The sequence below is a fragment of the Schistocerca cancellata genome, chromosome 4, assembly GCF_023864275.1.
Source record: "Schistocerca cancellata isolate TAMUIC-IGC-003103 chromosome 4, iqSchCanc2.1, whole genome shotgun sequence".
In the NCBI taxonomy this organism is placed as follows: Eukaryota; Metazoa; Arthropoda; class Insecta; order Orthoptera; family Acrididae; genus Schistocerca; species Schistocerca cancellata.
The window spans coordinates 938,048,109-938,066,484 of NC_064629.1; the positions used below are offsets into that span (position 1 = coordinate 938,048,109).

Genomic DNA, 18,376 nt, shown 5'->3' on the forward strand with positions numbered 1-18,376 from the left:
TTTCAACAGTTGTGTTTGTATGAATTGTTGAAAGCATGCACACCTCTCTCTTGCCATAAATTATACTGCCAACATAAAATCAGAATGGCGTGATGTGATTTGCCCTTTCTTTAGTTTTGAAGGCAAATTAGTTGAAATGCTTTTTCTTTTTGGCCTAACTGTCCCACAGGCACCAGCTCTATTTTTGTGTAGAAAGGAAAACATGTCAGGGCTTGTAAATATGTCAGGGCTTGTATACCAGTTATCAGGTGAAAGACTGTAACCTTTGTTGAGTTAAGGTTTCTACAGAGTATCTACAACAGCACCAGATACACCAAGGCCACAGGTAACTTTAATTTCTATTCTCTTCCCGTGTACACTGTAATATCTGTGCATTTTGCTTGGTATATACTGTTTGAAAAGTTTACCTTTCCATAGCATTACAGACTCATCAATGCACAAATCTCTGTATGGGTGTAGAATTAACTTAAATTTCACTGTCAAAAAATTCACATTGTCTTTATTTCAGAAAGCCTATTCACCCTCTCAGCATCTCCCAAAATGTGTGCTTCAATAAAATGGAATGTTCGAAGAACTGTCAGAAATATATCCCCAGGCATTACTTTTGAAAAAGAGAGGTGTTTCAGTAAATGAGTCTATAGACCAATAGTCCTTCAGTCTACTCATTTTTGTGTGAGCTATCAGCATGCAGGCTGCTAATAACTGATTTATCTCCTCTGCATTTCTATCTGTCCAATGTATCTGAAAGATCCTTGCATTGTTCATTCACTACCTTGTAAAAGTTGTTAGTTTCGCTAGCAGTGTATCCCAACAGTTGCCTTTCAAATATAAGTTCAAAACATTCACTTTTAGTAGGTTCCTCACTTAGTCCACAATGAGGATTCACTCCAGAATTATTGTTAGAGGAAGTGTAATTCTGAGGTGTAAACGTTCCGTTTGCCAGCCATCTGTACTCACTATTTCTGACTTTGTGCTTCTTTCTCAACTGTGAATGGCCCACTACATGAATAATTTCAACATTGCTCGATGAATCTGTACTTTCTCTTGGTAGTGCCTCAAAGTCTTCGCGCTCTTCAAAATCACTACCAGATTCCACAGCTGGATCTTCAGTTTGTAGTATTTCTCTAATTTCATCACTCAGATGTTTAAATTTGCCATTCTCACCAAACACAAAAACACATGTGCAAGTATTGAATTTAGTTATTGTAGATTGAACGCACAGGGTCTCCATAATTAAAGTTCCAGTTTCGAAACACTGTATAAAGAGAACCACTGTTCAGAATGAAGTAAGATCTGGACAGCATATTGTTGATGCAGGGTGATATATATCATGGAACATAATGATAATATGACTGTTAGGTTGTGCTGTGTGTGTCAGAATATGCACACCACAGAATATGCACACCACGCAGCACACTGCTGTTCCTCAGTTTGCCCAACATAACTGTCTCTGTGAAGGATCACGAGCTGCTGGTAAAGCACTTTTTCAAGAAAACTGACTGTGTGCCAATAGACTTACAGGAGTTCTGGACACTCAAGGGTATGAAAAAAGGCATTGGTCCAATGTCTGCTAAGGGTCTGGAGAAAATGATTACAAAATTTGAGAAGACAAATTCTTTTGAAGTGCAGAGTGGCAGAGGGAGGAAAGCAGTTGATCCAACGTCTTACAAAGATGTGGCCACTGTATTGCAGGAGGGTTCCAGTAGTGGTCTGCAGACATGCAGTGCGTGCAAAATTGCCTGAATGTTGGATGTAGCTGCGAGCAAAGTGCATAAAATCCTACGAAACATCCTAAATTGCTGTCTGTACAAAATCACCCATGTTCAGGAGTTGCTTCATGCTGACCAACCAGCAAGAGAAATGTTTGCTCTGGAATTTCTTGCTCTCATGGGAGTGGACAATGAATGGCCATGGAAAATTCTGTGGATGGATGAAGGACATGTCAGTATGCAGAACTGCAGAACATGGACAACAGAAAATCCACACACACATCAACCAGTACCACTTCATTCTGCAAATGTATATGTGTGGGTGGATAGGTGTGTGTGTGCGTGCGTGAGTGTATACCTGTCCTTTTTTCCCCCTAAGGTAAGTCTTTCCGCTCCTGGGATTGAAATGACTCCTTACCCTCTCCCTCAAAACCCACATCCTTTCGTCTTTCCCTCTCCTTCCTGATTTCCTGATGAAACTACCTTGGGTTGCAAAAGCTTGAATTTGGTGTGTGTGTGTTTTTTATTTTGTGTATATATAAAAATTGAGGAGATGAGTCTGTGAGTCTTGTTATGTGTTTTGTCACTGGTAAACACTATGGAGTCTTTTGCGCTTTAATGTCATTCCAACCCTTCAAAACAGTGCGGTTATATGAGTAGGATCATTTTTATGCAAATGGCACTTTTTTGCACATTGCACAGCCAGTGAAACAGCTGCTGCAAAGGAATTTTGGAAGTACTAAAATTATCAGCCATCATTTCCCTACAGCCTTCCCATCCAGACAGGGCCATTTCTACTGTTAGACGAGGCTTGGCAGCCTCCTGAGGGGGCAAAGTTTTAGGGTTGGCAAAGGGCGGAAAAAAAAAATTAATTTCAAGTCAAACAGTGAAAAAATTTAGCAAATGAGGAGAAAAAAATGAAAAATAGGAACAATTTATGTTCTTCTGTTTTCAAAATCCAGGGTGTATACGACCCGGGAGATCCGGGAAAAACCCGGGAATTTTTTTAGAATTCCGGGAAGTTTTCATTGTTTTTGTTTTCAGTTAAATTTCTGTAATTTTGACTGGCAAGAACCAATACTCTAACAAAGGATATTATTGTATACTGCTGTTTCAGAATAATACTGCAACAATAAAACATGAACGCAAGAAGAAACGAAAATAAAACTTAAATTGCAAAGGAAATGCGTCATATACAGCAACAAAACACAGTGCTCATACAAGCGTCTGCCAACAGCAAAATGTGTCAAAGGCTTTAGGAAGACTATGCAATGTTCCGTAACAACACATTGCCTCCGATGAACGTGATGTCACAACTGTTTACACTAGATTCGTTTTAGCAGTTACGAGCAGGATCATGCGTTTGCGGAGTTGAGTAGTACCTTCTCCCGCTTCTGGCTACAGAAATGTGGCTGTTGGCTGTGTAAGCAGTCGCAGCAAGCAGCTAGATGCTACCGGGAAAAATTTTACTGGAGCGCCCAAGCTGCTAGATTCTTGCATGCGCAGCAGGCCCAGCTCTGGGAGGGGGGTGGGGGGGCAAATTCATACTATTGAGGGAGAAATCTTGTTTCACAAAGCGCCTAGCATCCAGCGCACGTTAGTCTATCGATTATTCGTATGACTTTGAAACGCATCCCTGTCAGTTTTTGAACATTGTTGAACACATTCTGAGTTGATTTCTGAATCAATCGTAAGTTGATTTGTGAATGTGTGCATAGTGTACACGATGTCTCTGTCAGGTGAATCCTCGTCGCATGTAGAAACAAAGTTTCCTACAGACAAAAGGGGCTATACGAGCTGAGCGGTTAAGGCCGAACTGATGAATTGACAACCGCTGTCTGATTGTGTGGTTGATTGGGTTTGCGAATGATGAGCATTGTTATAATTACTAGCTAAATCCATAGATTCAGACTACAGGAGTGGAAATAAACGAATAACAGGTAAGAAAGATTAAGTATTACCTTCTCGGTGTATCTAAGAAAATGAAATTTTGACAGAAAATTTTTGGGCAGATCGCTATACTAGTAAGGGTCAGTTGTACAGTCCCCGGCTAGCAGCCGCTTTAAATTCTATCCTGGGAGAAGCGCGGAATACGCGTTGTACGAACATGTAGCAACACCTAACCGGAGAATAATTGCGGGATAACTAAACTGGTGATTCTGGCAGAGTTAGTGGAGTTAACCTGCGAATAAGCTTTGACATTGGCAGGAACAGTTACAGAACTAGTGCTAACAAGACTGTTGTTAGAACGAGGAACGAGAAGAAACCGGGACATCATATAAATTATGGAACAATATGACGATTCCAAGTTTGTATAAAAATTTCGTGCTACTACTGTTCGATCTCATACTTGAGAAACTGGAGCGTATGAATGAAGTGTGAAACTACTTCCTAACGTAAGGCTTTTTGCTTGTAGTAGGCCTAATAGGCACTTGATATTGGTACTTTGTGAATTATATTCTGTCGTTACATAAGAGACTGTTTGTGCGAAAACGGTCTCGTTTATTTGGTGTGTATTACAATTGTTGCTGTATTAGAAAGGCCTATTTCGTTTTATCAAACAGAGAGTGACAAAATAGACGTAAACAGATCGGGAAACCACACCAGTCTTGGGTCCTATTTGCATTAACAGCTTTTTCAGTATTAGACAACGACATTTAGACTTTTCATGTAGCAATATATTTCACGAACTTTGATGAGGTAATAGATTCTTTCGCAAAAAGCAAAGCACGCCATGTAAAGCTGTAGCAAGATTAAAGAGAAAAAAATTCTAGGAGCTAAGGAGTGAAGAAATGTGTATTGTCTTGCTTGTCTCGTGTCTTTACTGGGTTTATGTATCCTATATTTAATTTTATTTCACACAGGGCAGCAAATTGTTAGCTGATAGGGAATAAAGAGTGCAAATTTTCTGAAGAGGGACAAGATTTCAAACCGGCCAATTGTAAGCAGGAGAGGCACCACAGGACATTTTAATTTCCACTGGCCTGAATATGGTTTGATGGCATCCATTACAAAATATACAATTCCACAGAGCGAAGCACACTGACGTACGATAGAAGAATGCTGTGTGAGGAGGCGAGGCACTGTCCTTCGGCACACTTACGACCGAATAACGTGTCTTACATTTCCTTGAACACACGTTTTATGCATCAGACTCTTCAGAAAGATGTGCACTACAAAATGAACATATTTTTGAAAATTCGATTTTTTAAAATTTTTGACGTCCTATCTCAAACACTCGAGGGAGTGGCGGTGTATTGCACCGGTTCGGAAATATCGTAGATCAGGGGCTGATGGGCTGAGCAGTCTGAGTTACAGTCGGGTAGTGGGTAGTCTCCACGTGACCCGTGTTTACATTTAGTGATTTTACTGTTTCCTCTTCGTTTACTGCTCTCACGTCAAATGAAAACAAAACAGATTTCTGATTTCCACCTTTCTGACAGTCAAGCATAATTGCCTTGCAGAACAATGAAGTTATCTTTGTCGGTTTGCTACAGAAATTTTCTTTTTAATTCCACACACTGTTTGCTGCATTTCAAGTGCATGTTTACAACTTCTAGCATGTATAGCATTATGCCATAATAAAGAACCAAACGTGAGGTAACACAGTACTGGTACTTCAAGAAAATTTACATCCCGAAAACCACATTGAAAAGCTTAATATCAGGTCGTGGCCTACTTAACTGGGAATATGGACATACAAATGTGCACTTTCAATGTGGACATTTTAGTATGGGTCTCGAAATTCCTATGATCTTGGAGTATCCTCTGATGTTTTGTTTCTTCTATTACATAATGTACGATCTTTTAATGTTTTACACGTACGAACATACGGGCTCCCTGCAACATCGTAGCTGCGTAAGCGCAGTGTCACCTGTCATCTGGCGCTCTCTGGCAACTGCGGAAATGAACCTATTTCTAACAGGTCACGGGAAAATACTCCGAATGGTGGTATGAAAAGCGTTACCATCAAAGTACCATTCTGGCAGTTACAACACAGCTATGTGTGATAATGTACGATGAATTTCTTAAATCACAGAGCGTTTGACTCTCATTTAAAAATCAACACTTTGATGAAGAGCCATTTAGATGAATTTGGAGCCCAGAAGATCAGACATTTAAGTCGTTATTAAAAATTTTACGATCACATTTGTGTGATATATCTTAAATTGTAATACGCACATAAGAGACCAACATTGTATGTGAAAGCTTAGCTTCTCTTGCTGCGTATTAATCTTACAGACACAATATTATATGTGAAAGCTTTGCGTTTCGTGTAGCAACACTGTGTATGTTACTTTAAACCATTAACTTTTCTGTTTGTGCGTTCGCGCTACTTAGCAGTGATGTTGCTATTGGCTGACTACATCACGTGTCCTAAGCTCTGAATACCCGCTGTCATCGGCTGGCGAGATCACTTGACAGGAGCTCTGACTGGCCTACAAATGTGCATCGCAATCTCGATTTCAATGCTTCGGAAAGTAACATGCGGTGTTTGGTGGAATTCGAATTTATACTTTCGTAATACAAAAATATGCAGCGTATATGTTGCTGCACATCAAAGATCTTTCCAAAACGCGTTTTTTCCCCGGTGTTTAGTTTTATAAAGCGCCAGGAAATTCTACTCCCGTGTATAAAACCATAATCATTCAAAGGACTTATACAGTTCCAAGAGAAAATATAATGTCAGTTAACAGGGAAAAAGTATATTTTCACCTGGGAGAAAGTGTATTTTTAACCGGGAAATCCAGGAATTTTTTTTCCTTGTCCACGTATACACCCTGAAATCATACAGAACAGTTACTTAATAAGCCTTTACTTACTTCAGTGAAAGTAAACACATTGTCTCTACATACCTTGAGTGGTGAGTCAAATTTTCATAAAATTTGCCAGGTGCGATAACATCATAGAAAGAAGTTCAGTATATTTTATAATTTAATCATTAAATTAACAATTTACATTACAGTTTTAATTGAACTACTACCTGTGTTAAAATAAGAATATGTAAGAATTCTTTGCTGGTTGTGCCCCGAGCCCTAATTGCGTACCTTTTTTTTTTTTTTTTTTTTTTTTCCTCATCAAACAATTAGAACTTGAAAATGTTTTAAAACATAAGGAAAATACATTGAAATTTTAAAAACTCATCACCTTCTGCTGCCTGTGGTGGCAATAGCCACTCCCGGCCTCTTTGCATAATTCATGCTTGTCGCGGGCCCTCTCGCATCAATATGACACACGGGCCCTTTGTACTCAGTCCGACCCTGATTGTTTCCATTAATGTCGGTGGGTTCTTAAATGTTATTACAATTTTCTAATGTAGAATATGGAATTATAATATACAATATTCAGAATTATTATTATCCTATAAATTTTCAGGTATAAAGAATCAGAAATGGCAGACAGGGAAAAAGCTCTCAGATGCTCAGTACAGAAACAGAAAAGTGGGTAGAGAAATAGAACTTTCCAAATTGAAGGGATCTTTTGAAGAATTTCTATGTCCTCCAGAGTCTTCTGAAGCTGCCACAGCTCAACTTCAACCCCACAAAAAGGTGACAAGATAGGTCTACCAGATATGGACATAAAAATTAACAGTCGAGATTGAGAACAACACATTGTAGTGGATACTGCAATATATAACTTTGAAGGTGTAGATGGTGATCAACGTAAATGCCTGAAAATAACTGTAGAAAGCATCAAAATAGGTTATTCAGATTCTGCCTCCTTGGAAGACTTACCAATAAGGGGAAAAAAATTAAGAACTCTTTTGTTGATAATGGGCCAGAACAATTGAAAAAAAAATTCTTTAGTGGTGAAAAGGGAGTTTACAGCTGTACATTGTAAGAGAAAAATGCCAAATGGAGAAGTAGTTTACCGTGAATACCTCCAATATAGCCAGCAAAGTTTTCTACACGAGAAGAGTATTGAATATATTACAAAATTCCATATCTGGAAGGGCCAGCATACAAGACATAGCTATAGACAGTGTTAATACAAAAAATATAATATCTTTTGTAAGAGTTTTAGATGCACAAAATGTGGCCTTCTGTGGCAGCATTCATGAACTGCATGCTCATGTCAATGGCAATTTCCTTAAAATTGTGGAACTTCTTGCCTTGTTTGATCCTGTTATGAATGAACATCTCAGGAGGGTACAAAATAAAGATAGAAGACATGCTCATTATTTAGGCAACATTATTAGAAAGAACTGTTGTTCCAAGTGCTAGAAAAGACAAAATTGTTTCGTTGGTAAAAACCACAAAGTATTTTTCAATCATTCTCAATTGCATCTCACACGTCAGCCACATTGAACAAATGACCGTGATCATAAGGTTTGTGGACATCATGCAATCTTCAGGAACAGAATCATTTCTGTCTTCTAATGAAGGGTTCCAAGAAAACAGTCTTGTGCAAATAAAGGAACTCTTCTTGGGATTTGTACCACTAACTGAAGCCACTGGTAAATCGATGAATCACATTCTGCTCCATCAGGTCTGAAGCATGTCATTGTCAATTGAAGACCTACAAGGTCAGGGCTATGATAACAGGAGAAATGTGAATGGCAAGGAAATTCGTCCACAGAAGAAAATTCTGGATAATAATCGGTGTGCCCTCTATGTCCCTTGCAGATCCCACACCCTGAACCTTGTGGTCAGTGACACTGCTTCGTGTTGCTATGAAACAACAGCCTTTTTTGATGTTGTACAGTGACTGCATGTATTATTTGCTGCATCACCATGTCAATAGGATGTATTGCAATGTTGTACAACATCTTTGACTCTGCAAGATTTGAGTGATACTCGGTAAGCAGGATTGATGCCTCAATGGCCATCAGCTACCAGTTACTGCGTGTGGATGATGCGGTGTTTGAAATTTCTGAAGATTCAACTCTCAGAGGCATTTCTGGTGCCATAACTAAAGTAGAAGCTGAAGGTCTTCTGTACAGCATATCCTCATTTTAGTTTGTTGTGGCTGTTTAAAATGGCACAGTATATTATTTGAAATCAATTGGACCAATAAACTGCTGCAAGAGAAGCAGTTTATTCTTGAGAAAACTAAAATACAGAGGAGTATTTTAAAAACCTGAAGAGTGACGTGGAATTTGAGAGAATTTTCATTGGTGCTCAGGAGCTAGCTGGAGAAACTAATATTGGGCTAATTTTTCAGCCAGAGATAAATAGGAGGAAAATGAAACTGTCTGCTTACTCCAAAGAGAAGATCAGAGTAAATTACTGTTTTGTAATGTTGGACAAGCAATTAGTTCTGTAGAAGAACGATTCACACAGTTGAATGAAATTGCAAGATTATTTGGTTTTCTACACAATATAAGGGACTGCAATATGAAAACTTTCAAAGTACTCTCAGATTTGTGCGCCAAAATTAAAACGGCTCTAACCAGTGTACCGTCCCAGTCATGGCACAACTCCAAAGACAGCCATTTGTATGTGGTGTTAATTGCAGCCAGTTGGAAAGACCACATAGATAATATTGTGGGGAAGGCGAGCCAAAGGTTGAAGATGCAACAAGTCCACTAAAGAGACAGTTTACACTACACTCGTTCGTCCTCTGTTAGAATATTGCTGCACGGTGTGGGATCCTTACCAGGTGGGATTGACGGAGGACATCGAAAGGGTGCAAAAAAAAAGGGCAGTTCGTTTTGTATTATCACGTAATAGGGGAGAGAGTGTGGCAGATATGATACGCGAGTTGGGATGGAAGTCATTAAAGCAAAGACGTTTTTCGTCGCGGCGAGATCTATTTACGAAATTTCACTCACCAACTTTCTCTTCCGAATGCGAAAATATTTTGTTGAGCCCAACCTACATAGGTAAGAATGATCATCAAAATAAAATAAGAGAAATCAGAGCTCGAACAGAAAGGTTTAGATGTACGTTTTTCCCGCGCGCTGTTCGGGAGTGGAATGGTAGAGAGATAGTATGATAGTGGTTCGATGAACCCTCTGCCAAGCACTTAAATGTGAATTGCAGAGTAGTCGTGTAGATGTAGATGTAGATGTAGATGCATATGCATGCAACAATAATGTTCTAGTTTGTGTCTGCTATGTTCTCTGACCAATGGTACGAAATGACAAAGAATGCTGCCGGGAGTCGACTACTTGTTCAGATATGAAAGGGTTACAATGTACATGGTGCACAATAATGGTGATCCTCCATTGCAGTTGTCAGTCATGGTTGACCAGAAACTTGATGAAAAGTATTCCTGTGCTCATGTTCCCATGCAGTCCAGCATCAGGCAGTGTAACATAAGAATGCCCCATAATGTTGGATATTGCACAATTCGTCCAGCCAGCCAAAGAAAGACCCACAATGAGGCCACTTTCAAAATCTGTCAGGTGCTTATAACACTAAGTTCACGGCATCTCCATGGCCGTCAGAGTTACCACTCAACACCCGATGTGGTTATTGCCTCTTATACACCCTATCAGACATGCTAATAACACTAAACGTGATCAACACTACTGCACTCTGGCGCCTGTTATACTTGTGACAAAGATTTGTTGCTCTTGTCATTTACCTACCTGCCTATGGTGTGAACAAAGTTACATTGACATTTAGCCATGTCTTCTGGGTGCTTCACGCAGGCTGTGTACGATGTGAACAACACATTTTTCCATGTTTCAGCTTGAGCTGAGACAAAAAGTGGACTGACTAGGGTGACAGTTTAAAGTCGGTTCATAATGCTGTAATATCTTGAAATTATGTTAATTATTTACAATTCATAGTGTAGCATACAAACAAACTTTTATTTGTGCCTCTTTCATCTAATAAAACAGAGTGTATTTGTGGAATTTATTACTGACAGGTTGTAGATATCTAAACATCTCTATACCCAGAAAACAATGTTAATATGTTAATTTTTTTATTCGTTATTGATAAAGGGAATGGTTGTTACAGGGAATGCTGCATGCCAAAATTTTTTGAAGAGGAACAGATTGCCTTCAGCTGAGAGAATAAATTGCATTTCGAGTGAAAGGCATTTCCTATACTGTAATCAAATTAACTGTAATACAGTGTTCTGTTCGAATGATGAGCAAGCATGCTCAACCAGGTAAACTCATTATTTTCCAAACCCCAGAAGTGGTATTTTATGGGAAGTATACTATTAAATTATAACATTACTGTAAATATGGCGCTTTAGTAAAATTTCATTATGTTCATCACATACAAACTTAGTGTTTGTACTTAAAATCATAATTTTTATATGAAATATACATTGAGCTCGTAAGTTTGTTTTCAGTCTGTCATACTTGTTGCCAAGGAAGATACCTCAGTGGCTAATATTCTTTGTAGCTGACAGGAGTGAGATTGAAATTCCCACACAATCACCCAGTTTTTTCATGGTTTCCTATATCATTTAAGGCATGATGCAGAACAGAACCATTGCAATGAAACAGTTTGTAATATACTTCTCTTCTCCTTTGAGTTCATCAACATAATAAGTGCACAGAATAAGACCTGCACTCTGTAGAATCTACAGGGACTATTTAGCCACGAAAATTAGTACATCAATTTACATGGAGATAAGGAATATGCACAGAAACACCCCTACAATGGGTGGTAGAACAAACTGCCTCGAGAAGTAAGTGGTGGGAATAACTGGGGTGTGCAACTGAGTGATAACAGAGACCTACCTTTTTCTCTGTGTAATCAAAGTCCAGCCATACTTGTTCGACCTGTTTGAGGCAGACGTTGGTGATGTTCTTATCGAGAGTGGGGAATCAGAGTTAGAGTCCCAGTCCAATGCAAATCCTCACATGTCACCAATAGATCTCATTTCCATGTCTAATACAGCTGATGTCACAAATATTTGCGACTGGGACAAAATTTCATTACAGCTTGATACCATTGCCTGTTGAAGATCGCATAAAAGCACCCTTATTATTCTTCGACGTCACTGCATTACATGGCCTCCTGGAATGAAATTCGTTTTCTAGCATTGCATGGCCCTTCTGATAGCAGAATGTCAGTTTATGAATGAATGGATTTTCAGAAATTAATAAATTTCATCATATTTCTGTGTATTTACAAGTTTCATGAAGTCATAGAACATCATGGTGAAACAGCCAGAGACTTTTGAAACATTCCACTTAGAGACCTGAAAAAATGTAGATACAGTGAAGAGGGCATGTCACATATAAATCCAAATCAGGGAACTAGTTAGCTATATGTAAGAAATGATTAAATACTGGCAAATGTAGCTGAGAAATGTGAGCTGTTGTTCACAGAAGTTAATTGTTTAGCCAAATGATCAGAGATGGTGTTCCTACCTGTCTGAATTGTCATGGTACCATGTAACTGTAGACTGAGCTGTACATGTCTTCCAAAATAAATACTATCGCAAACCAGTGGACCTTTACCTTAGTGTTACTCTCTTTCAGCTATATTTGATCGATTGTAATGTGTCCCTAATTTTATTCACTCCAGATCAGTGTTAATTGGCAATCTGCAGTCATCTTTGATGATGACTGAATATTGTTAATTGTAACTCTATTTTAACTTTTCAGTAAGCCATTACAAATGTCCTTGCTTGTGAAACATGGCACGTTTTACTGCTGCTGGTATATAACTATGTTGTAGAAGGCATTTGTGAACCATACTTGCAGGTAAACCCGCCAATGACAGCCATAGTGTCTGCATAACTGATTTGATATGGCATCATCATCATCATCTTGGACAGTTTCCAGCCACTGGCTGGGTCTGTCGGGAACACAAGCCTCTCCATCGTGTTCTGTCTTTCCACCATTCCCCCTCTTCCACCTTCGTCCAGTTCTCTCCTCTCCTCTTCTCATCACACATTCCTTCACTCCCTTCACCCATCTATCCCTTGGTCTTCCTCTGGGCCTCTTCCCCTCCAGTTGCAGATCAAACATCCTCTTTGGAATTCTTCCCTCATCCTTCTCTTCATGTGTCCATACCACTGCAGTCTTGATTTTTCTATCCTGTCCTGTACTGGTTCCTCCTTTAGTCTTTCCCTCACATACACATTTCGCAATCTGTCTCGTCTTGTTACACCCAACCTGCTCCTCTGGAACTTCATTTCACTAGCCTGTATTCTACTTTTGTCGCTTTTGTGCATTACCCATGTCTCACTTCCGTATGCCAATATGGGGACAAAGTAGGTTCGGTATATAATTCCCTTGGATTTCTGTGGCACCTCCTTGCTCCAAATAAGCCCCCTAATACATTTGTAGAACTGCCCTGCTTTTCTGCACCTTTCATTTATTTCCATTGCATTTCCCCCCTTACTTTCAATCACGCTTCCCAGGTACTTGAAGTTCTCTACCACTTGTAGTTTTTCCCCTCCACAAGTTATATCCACATTTGGCGTATTCTTCTTCCTTGTTGTGACGATTATTTCACTTTTCTTTGCAGAGAAATGCATTCCATATTGTGCTGCCGTTGTCTCCCATGCATCTAACTGCTCTTGCAGAGGTGCAAGAGCAGTTAGATGCATGGGAGGCAACGGCAGCACAATATGATATGGCATGCTCTTTGTAAATTGATCATGTGTAGCCTCCTCGCTGTTGGGAAGTATGTTACTATATCTCATCATACTACTGTAGCAACCACCCACTCAGTTCTTCTCTTTTTCTTTTAAATCAACTTATCCCTCTCCACTCCATGATAAATGGTAGTTGTGCAGAGTAACAATTGAACTAATGCATTTGCTTTCTAACTTCAAATTTTTGCTTACTATCATGAGCGATTGCATGTCTGCAATAACGAAACGTGTTACCAGTTTTAGTGCAAATGTTTTAATTAAAATAGATGCTTTCAACAAAGTGCAAAATTTCCTTTTTATTTCAGAAATATCATCTGCAACTTGCCTTTGTCCTGCTTAGTTGTGAAAACCAGCAGTTATAAGGGAATCTTATTTTACTGTTATTCGCTGTGCTTTTGAAGAGCAAGTTTTACTCCTAAGGAATTTCAAACTAGTTTCATAATGACAAGGTGTTTTATTTCCCTTTCTTATCCTTTTTTTAAAAAAAAAATTCTTGAAAGATGTTAAACTTCTATAGTGAGTTTCATTCAAAGTGACTTGTTCCTAGATGTATCTTAGCCTGCTTTTAGTGGTAACATTTAGTGGCTCGTCCAGAGTTTGTATCTTTGTTAATTTCATTTAAAGGGATTTTTCTTTCCACAGAAAAAATGGAATATTCAGTTCACAGTCTCTGAGTGTTGAGAGTGCTGAATCTGCAAGTGAAGAAACATGCAGTATGTTAGAGGGAAAGAAAGATTCAAATAATCCCCTGAACAAATTAGATGAACATAAAGAGCAAAATATGAATATGAAGCCTCCAAATGTATTGATTGTCTCAGAAAGTGTGATTGCCCGTAACAATATAAAGGACATGTTGTACAATGTCCTGAACAAAAATAGGTGAGTATGTGTACTTTTAAAAAAAGAAAGAAAAGAAAAAAACTTGTTCTGTGCATTCTCTATTGTAAAGCTCACCTTGTTGGTTGGATTGTGGTGGGAACAGGGATGTTCCAGATAAATAAATAATATTCAGATGCAACTACACTTATCACCACAAAAATTGGCTAGAGATAATCACAGCCATAGTTACACTTCTGTACAGCACTACCGTGTATGAAATGCAATATGTTAGTTTTTGAGTCTACATAGGGAAACAGTGAAGCGATTATATTACTTGAAATATTGTGCGAGAATAGTCTTGTTGTATTTTAGAGCTATTTCAAGAGGACATAAAAGCTTTTCTCTAAATCAGTATACTCTATCAAAAATACACACATCAAAAAAAGTTTTCCATCACTTTGGTTCCCAGAACTCTTGAAGACAGGTGTTGACTGTGGATATTGTTTCACAGACACAGTCGCTTTGACTGTTCAGATATGTCACTAAACCCACCCAAAGGTGTAAACAACCATGCATGAGCAGTGCCTATTAGATGGACGGGGTCCGACAGCCAATCGGTTCCAGTCATTCCACCAGGAAGGAGGTACACGGCTCATGTTGTCTGTAGGTCAACCATGCCTAGACAGTCAATACCACACTTTGATCGCATCTGCATTGTTATTTTGTGCCAGGAAGGGCTGTCAACAAGGGAAGTGTCCAGGCGTCTCAGAGTGGACCAAAGCGATGATGTTCGGACACGGAGGAGATACAGACAGAGATGCCTCGCTCAGGCCACCCAAGGGTACTACTGCAGTGGATGACCGCTACCTACGAATTATGGCTCCAAGGAACCCTGACAGCAATGCCACCATGTTGAATAATGCTTTTTGTGCAGCCACAGGACATCGTGTTATGACTCAAACTGTGCGCAATAGGCTGCATGATGCCCAATTTCATCCCCGACATCCATGGCGAGGTCCATCTTTGCAACCACGACACCATGCAGCACGGTACAGATGGGCCCAACAACATGTCGAATGGACCACTCGGGATAGGCATCACGTTCTCTTCACCGATGAGTGTCGCATATGCCTTCAACCAGACAATCGTCGGAGTTATGTTTGGAGGCAACCTGATCAGGCTGAATGCCTTAGACACACTGTTCAGCGAGTGCAGCAAGGTGCAGGTTCCTTGCTGTTTTGAGGTGGCATTATGTGAGGCCGATGTACGCTGCTAGTGGTCATGAGAGGCACCTCAACAGCTGTACAACACACGAATGCCATCCTCCGACCAATAGTGCAACCTTATTGGCAGCATATTGGCAAGGCATCAGCAGCATATTGGCGAGGCATTCGTCTTCATGAACGATTATTTGCACCCCCATCATGCACATCTTGTGAATGAGTTCCTTCAGATAACGACATCGCTCGACGAGAATGGCCAGCATGTTCTCCAGACGTGAAACCTATCGAACATGCCTGGGATAGATTGAAAAGGGCTGTTTATGGACGACGTGACCCACCAACCACTCTAAGGAATCTATGCCAAATCGCCATTGAGGAGTGGGACAATCTGGACCAACAGTGCTTTGATGATAGTATGCCATGACGAATACAGGCAAGCATCAATGCAAGAGGATGTGCTATACTGGGTATTAGAGGTACCAGTGTGTACAGCAATCTGGACCACCAACTTTGAAGATCTCACTGTGTGGTTTTCATGAGCAATAAAAAGGGCGGAAATGATGTTTATGTGGATCTCTATTCAAATTTTCTGTACGGGCTCCAGAACTCTCGGGCTCGAGGTGATGCAAATTTTTTTTTTTTTTTTAATATGTGTATATTACATATTTACTGAATTTGGAAATGTTCATTAGTCTGCTATATAACTGAATTTTCTGATCCAAACTATCCATGGAGTCCCAGGTTTGCCTTTAGATATGATAATATGCAACTAATTTCCCCACAACAAAAGGTATATGATGTGTTGGCTATTAACTAAAGGGTGTAATTGCTGGTGGCAGATGTGATTAAAATAACTGCAACCTAGAAATTTGTTGGTTCTGCTATTAGCCCACCCATGTGAGATGACTCTGTCTTCTTCAAGAAATAATATTGATCTCGGCATACCAATAACGAACAAAAATTTTCACAAAGTAGCAGAAAGTTGGTAATTTTCAGCATTTGACATGCACTGTAAGCAATAGCAGAAGCATAAATGCAAAAGTGTACATGTGGTTTAGTAACAAAGTTTCATTCTGGCCATTTGCAGCTGGATCAAAGACACTAAGAAAAAAATTTGATGTAAAGTATAATAATTTGCCAGTGAAATTTAGCCAACTGCTAACTTAACTTTCACAACAGAAGTGTGTTGTACCACACTGCCAGTGAGCTGCTGCTGTTGCTGCAATGATTCTGTCATTCATCTAATAGCAACTGAGGTAGGAAACATGAAATACAAGCTATTGTAGCTTTTGTTTGGCCCAGCTTTTCTGGAATCAGGGAACTAAAAAATACTGACTCTGTGTGATAGAACATTTCACCGTGGTGACTAGTGAATATCAAGTGAATTAACCCACGTAATTCAGTGCTGCGCAGAGAAATCTGTAGATGAAGACAAAATAACCAAATGTTTCCTGTGATATTACCAACCTTCAACTACACTAACAGTAGGAGGAATATGTTTCAATAATTGATCTGTTGCTTGAAATAATCGATCTGTTGCTTGAGTGGGTCATAATATCTTGCACTCTTAAGCACAGCTTACACTGTAACACCTTCAGAGGCGGGTGTGATCAGAAACTGATCTGAAGGAGCACTGTAGTGTTTGATTCCCATTTTTGTGATTAGGGTAAAAGGCAAAAGTATAGTTACATTTACTCTTTGGATGCTGTGATAGCAACCTACTCAATAAATTAAGAGGTGGTGATTTACCAAGCTGAGGCAGATGTGTGGTTTCGACACAGGAAGTATCGCACTGTTGGCACACTTTGTTCCAGTTTTTATTTCTTAGCACTATCTGAAATTAATGACATTCTTGGATTATTATAATATTTATATGAGGGTTATCAAGGTGTGATTGTTAAATCAGACTGCTGCTTTATGAAATGCTTCATCTGCAGCTAATGAATGTTGACTGCCTTGTGAATTTCATCAAGTTTTCCACATAAATGAACAGCTTTTCATTATTTTAATTGGGGGATTCAACTCTTTTTAGCAGCATGTTACTCTGTTCAGTAACTAGTAAAATAACTGGGAGGTATATCACATAAGTTCCTCTTATGTCTACAATTCCAAATACCATTCATTAGCAGTCTCAGTTCAATACCTTCAGATGGTCATGCATGTTCACTGTGGTCATATCAAGCTGCTTCATGAACAAAATAAAAACTCTGAAAAATTCTTAGTAGCCATCAGTATTCGAGATTTGTTCATCATCAATGTGCCAAAAATAGGAGGAAAGCTACATAATTAATTAACAAACTGATTAATATCATTTCTTTCTCATAGATGCAGAGGTAAAAAGGTTGACAGTGCCGACTTACACATTTGCTCTTATCTGCATCTTTGTTTTGCATCCGCAAACAATTTTCAATGTATGTTTTTGTAAATACGCTATTTGATTAATCATTGAACATCATCAAGTTAATTCGGTTTCCTTACATATGTATTGCCATGTTTTTGTGGTAATCATGAAAACTGCTAAGAGACACAATCCATTTTGGTGTCAAAACTATAAATTTCTTAATGGTATATGATATTTCTGGCAAGTTTGTTTGCAGTAACTTTTTGTTTTGTTAAAATAAACATTGAACATAAGCTAATAATGATAATAGTGTAATTCAGCTGAATGTTAGGTAAATTTTAACCATGGCATCGATTGTATACTTTAATGTTCCTTATGTCATATCATTCATGAATAGTTATAACATTAATAACTTTACCATCCCTATGTTGAAATTTTCCGACACTGGCATTAGCAGCTTCTGAGTTCTCACAACTTTGGGTACTGTTTGGGCTGAAACTTAAACTTGCAAACAAACTCTAGTAGAATATCTATTATATCTCCGTGTTAGCTGAATTTCTTCATGTATCCATTTCTGGACCTCAAAAGTGTGTGGTGTGTCTATATTTCTACTTATTTTTATTACAAATTCCTTGAACTAATATTGTGATGAATCACAAGGATGTGGGATGAGTCAGGTTTACAAACATAGAGATACAATAAATATGTGTCCAATAACAAAAATATAGCATAAACTGGTAGATAAGCTTAAAGACTGAAGCAAA

The 18,376-nt window shown here is 38.9% G+C and overlaps 1 protein-coding gene across 6 annotated transcripts in view; it reads left to right on the forward strand.

The window, feature by feature from the left end:
• The window catches only part of LOC126185133 (biotin--protein ligase), a 360,657-nt gene that overhangs the window by 183,653 nt on the left and 158,628 nt on the right, over positions 1-18,376 (forward strand). For all 6 annotated transcript variants that reach the window (XM_049927960.1, XM_049927964.1, XM_049927963.1 and 3 more), the window contains 2 exons: positions 10,622-10,775; positions 13,872-14,108. In XM_049927960.1, coding sequence (XP_049783917.1) covers positions 10,622-10,775; positions 13,872-14,108 — 391 coding nt within the window. The remainder of the gene's footprint in view (positions 1-10,621; positions 10,776-13,871; positions 14,109-18,376) is intronic.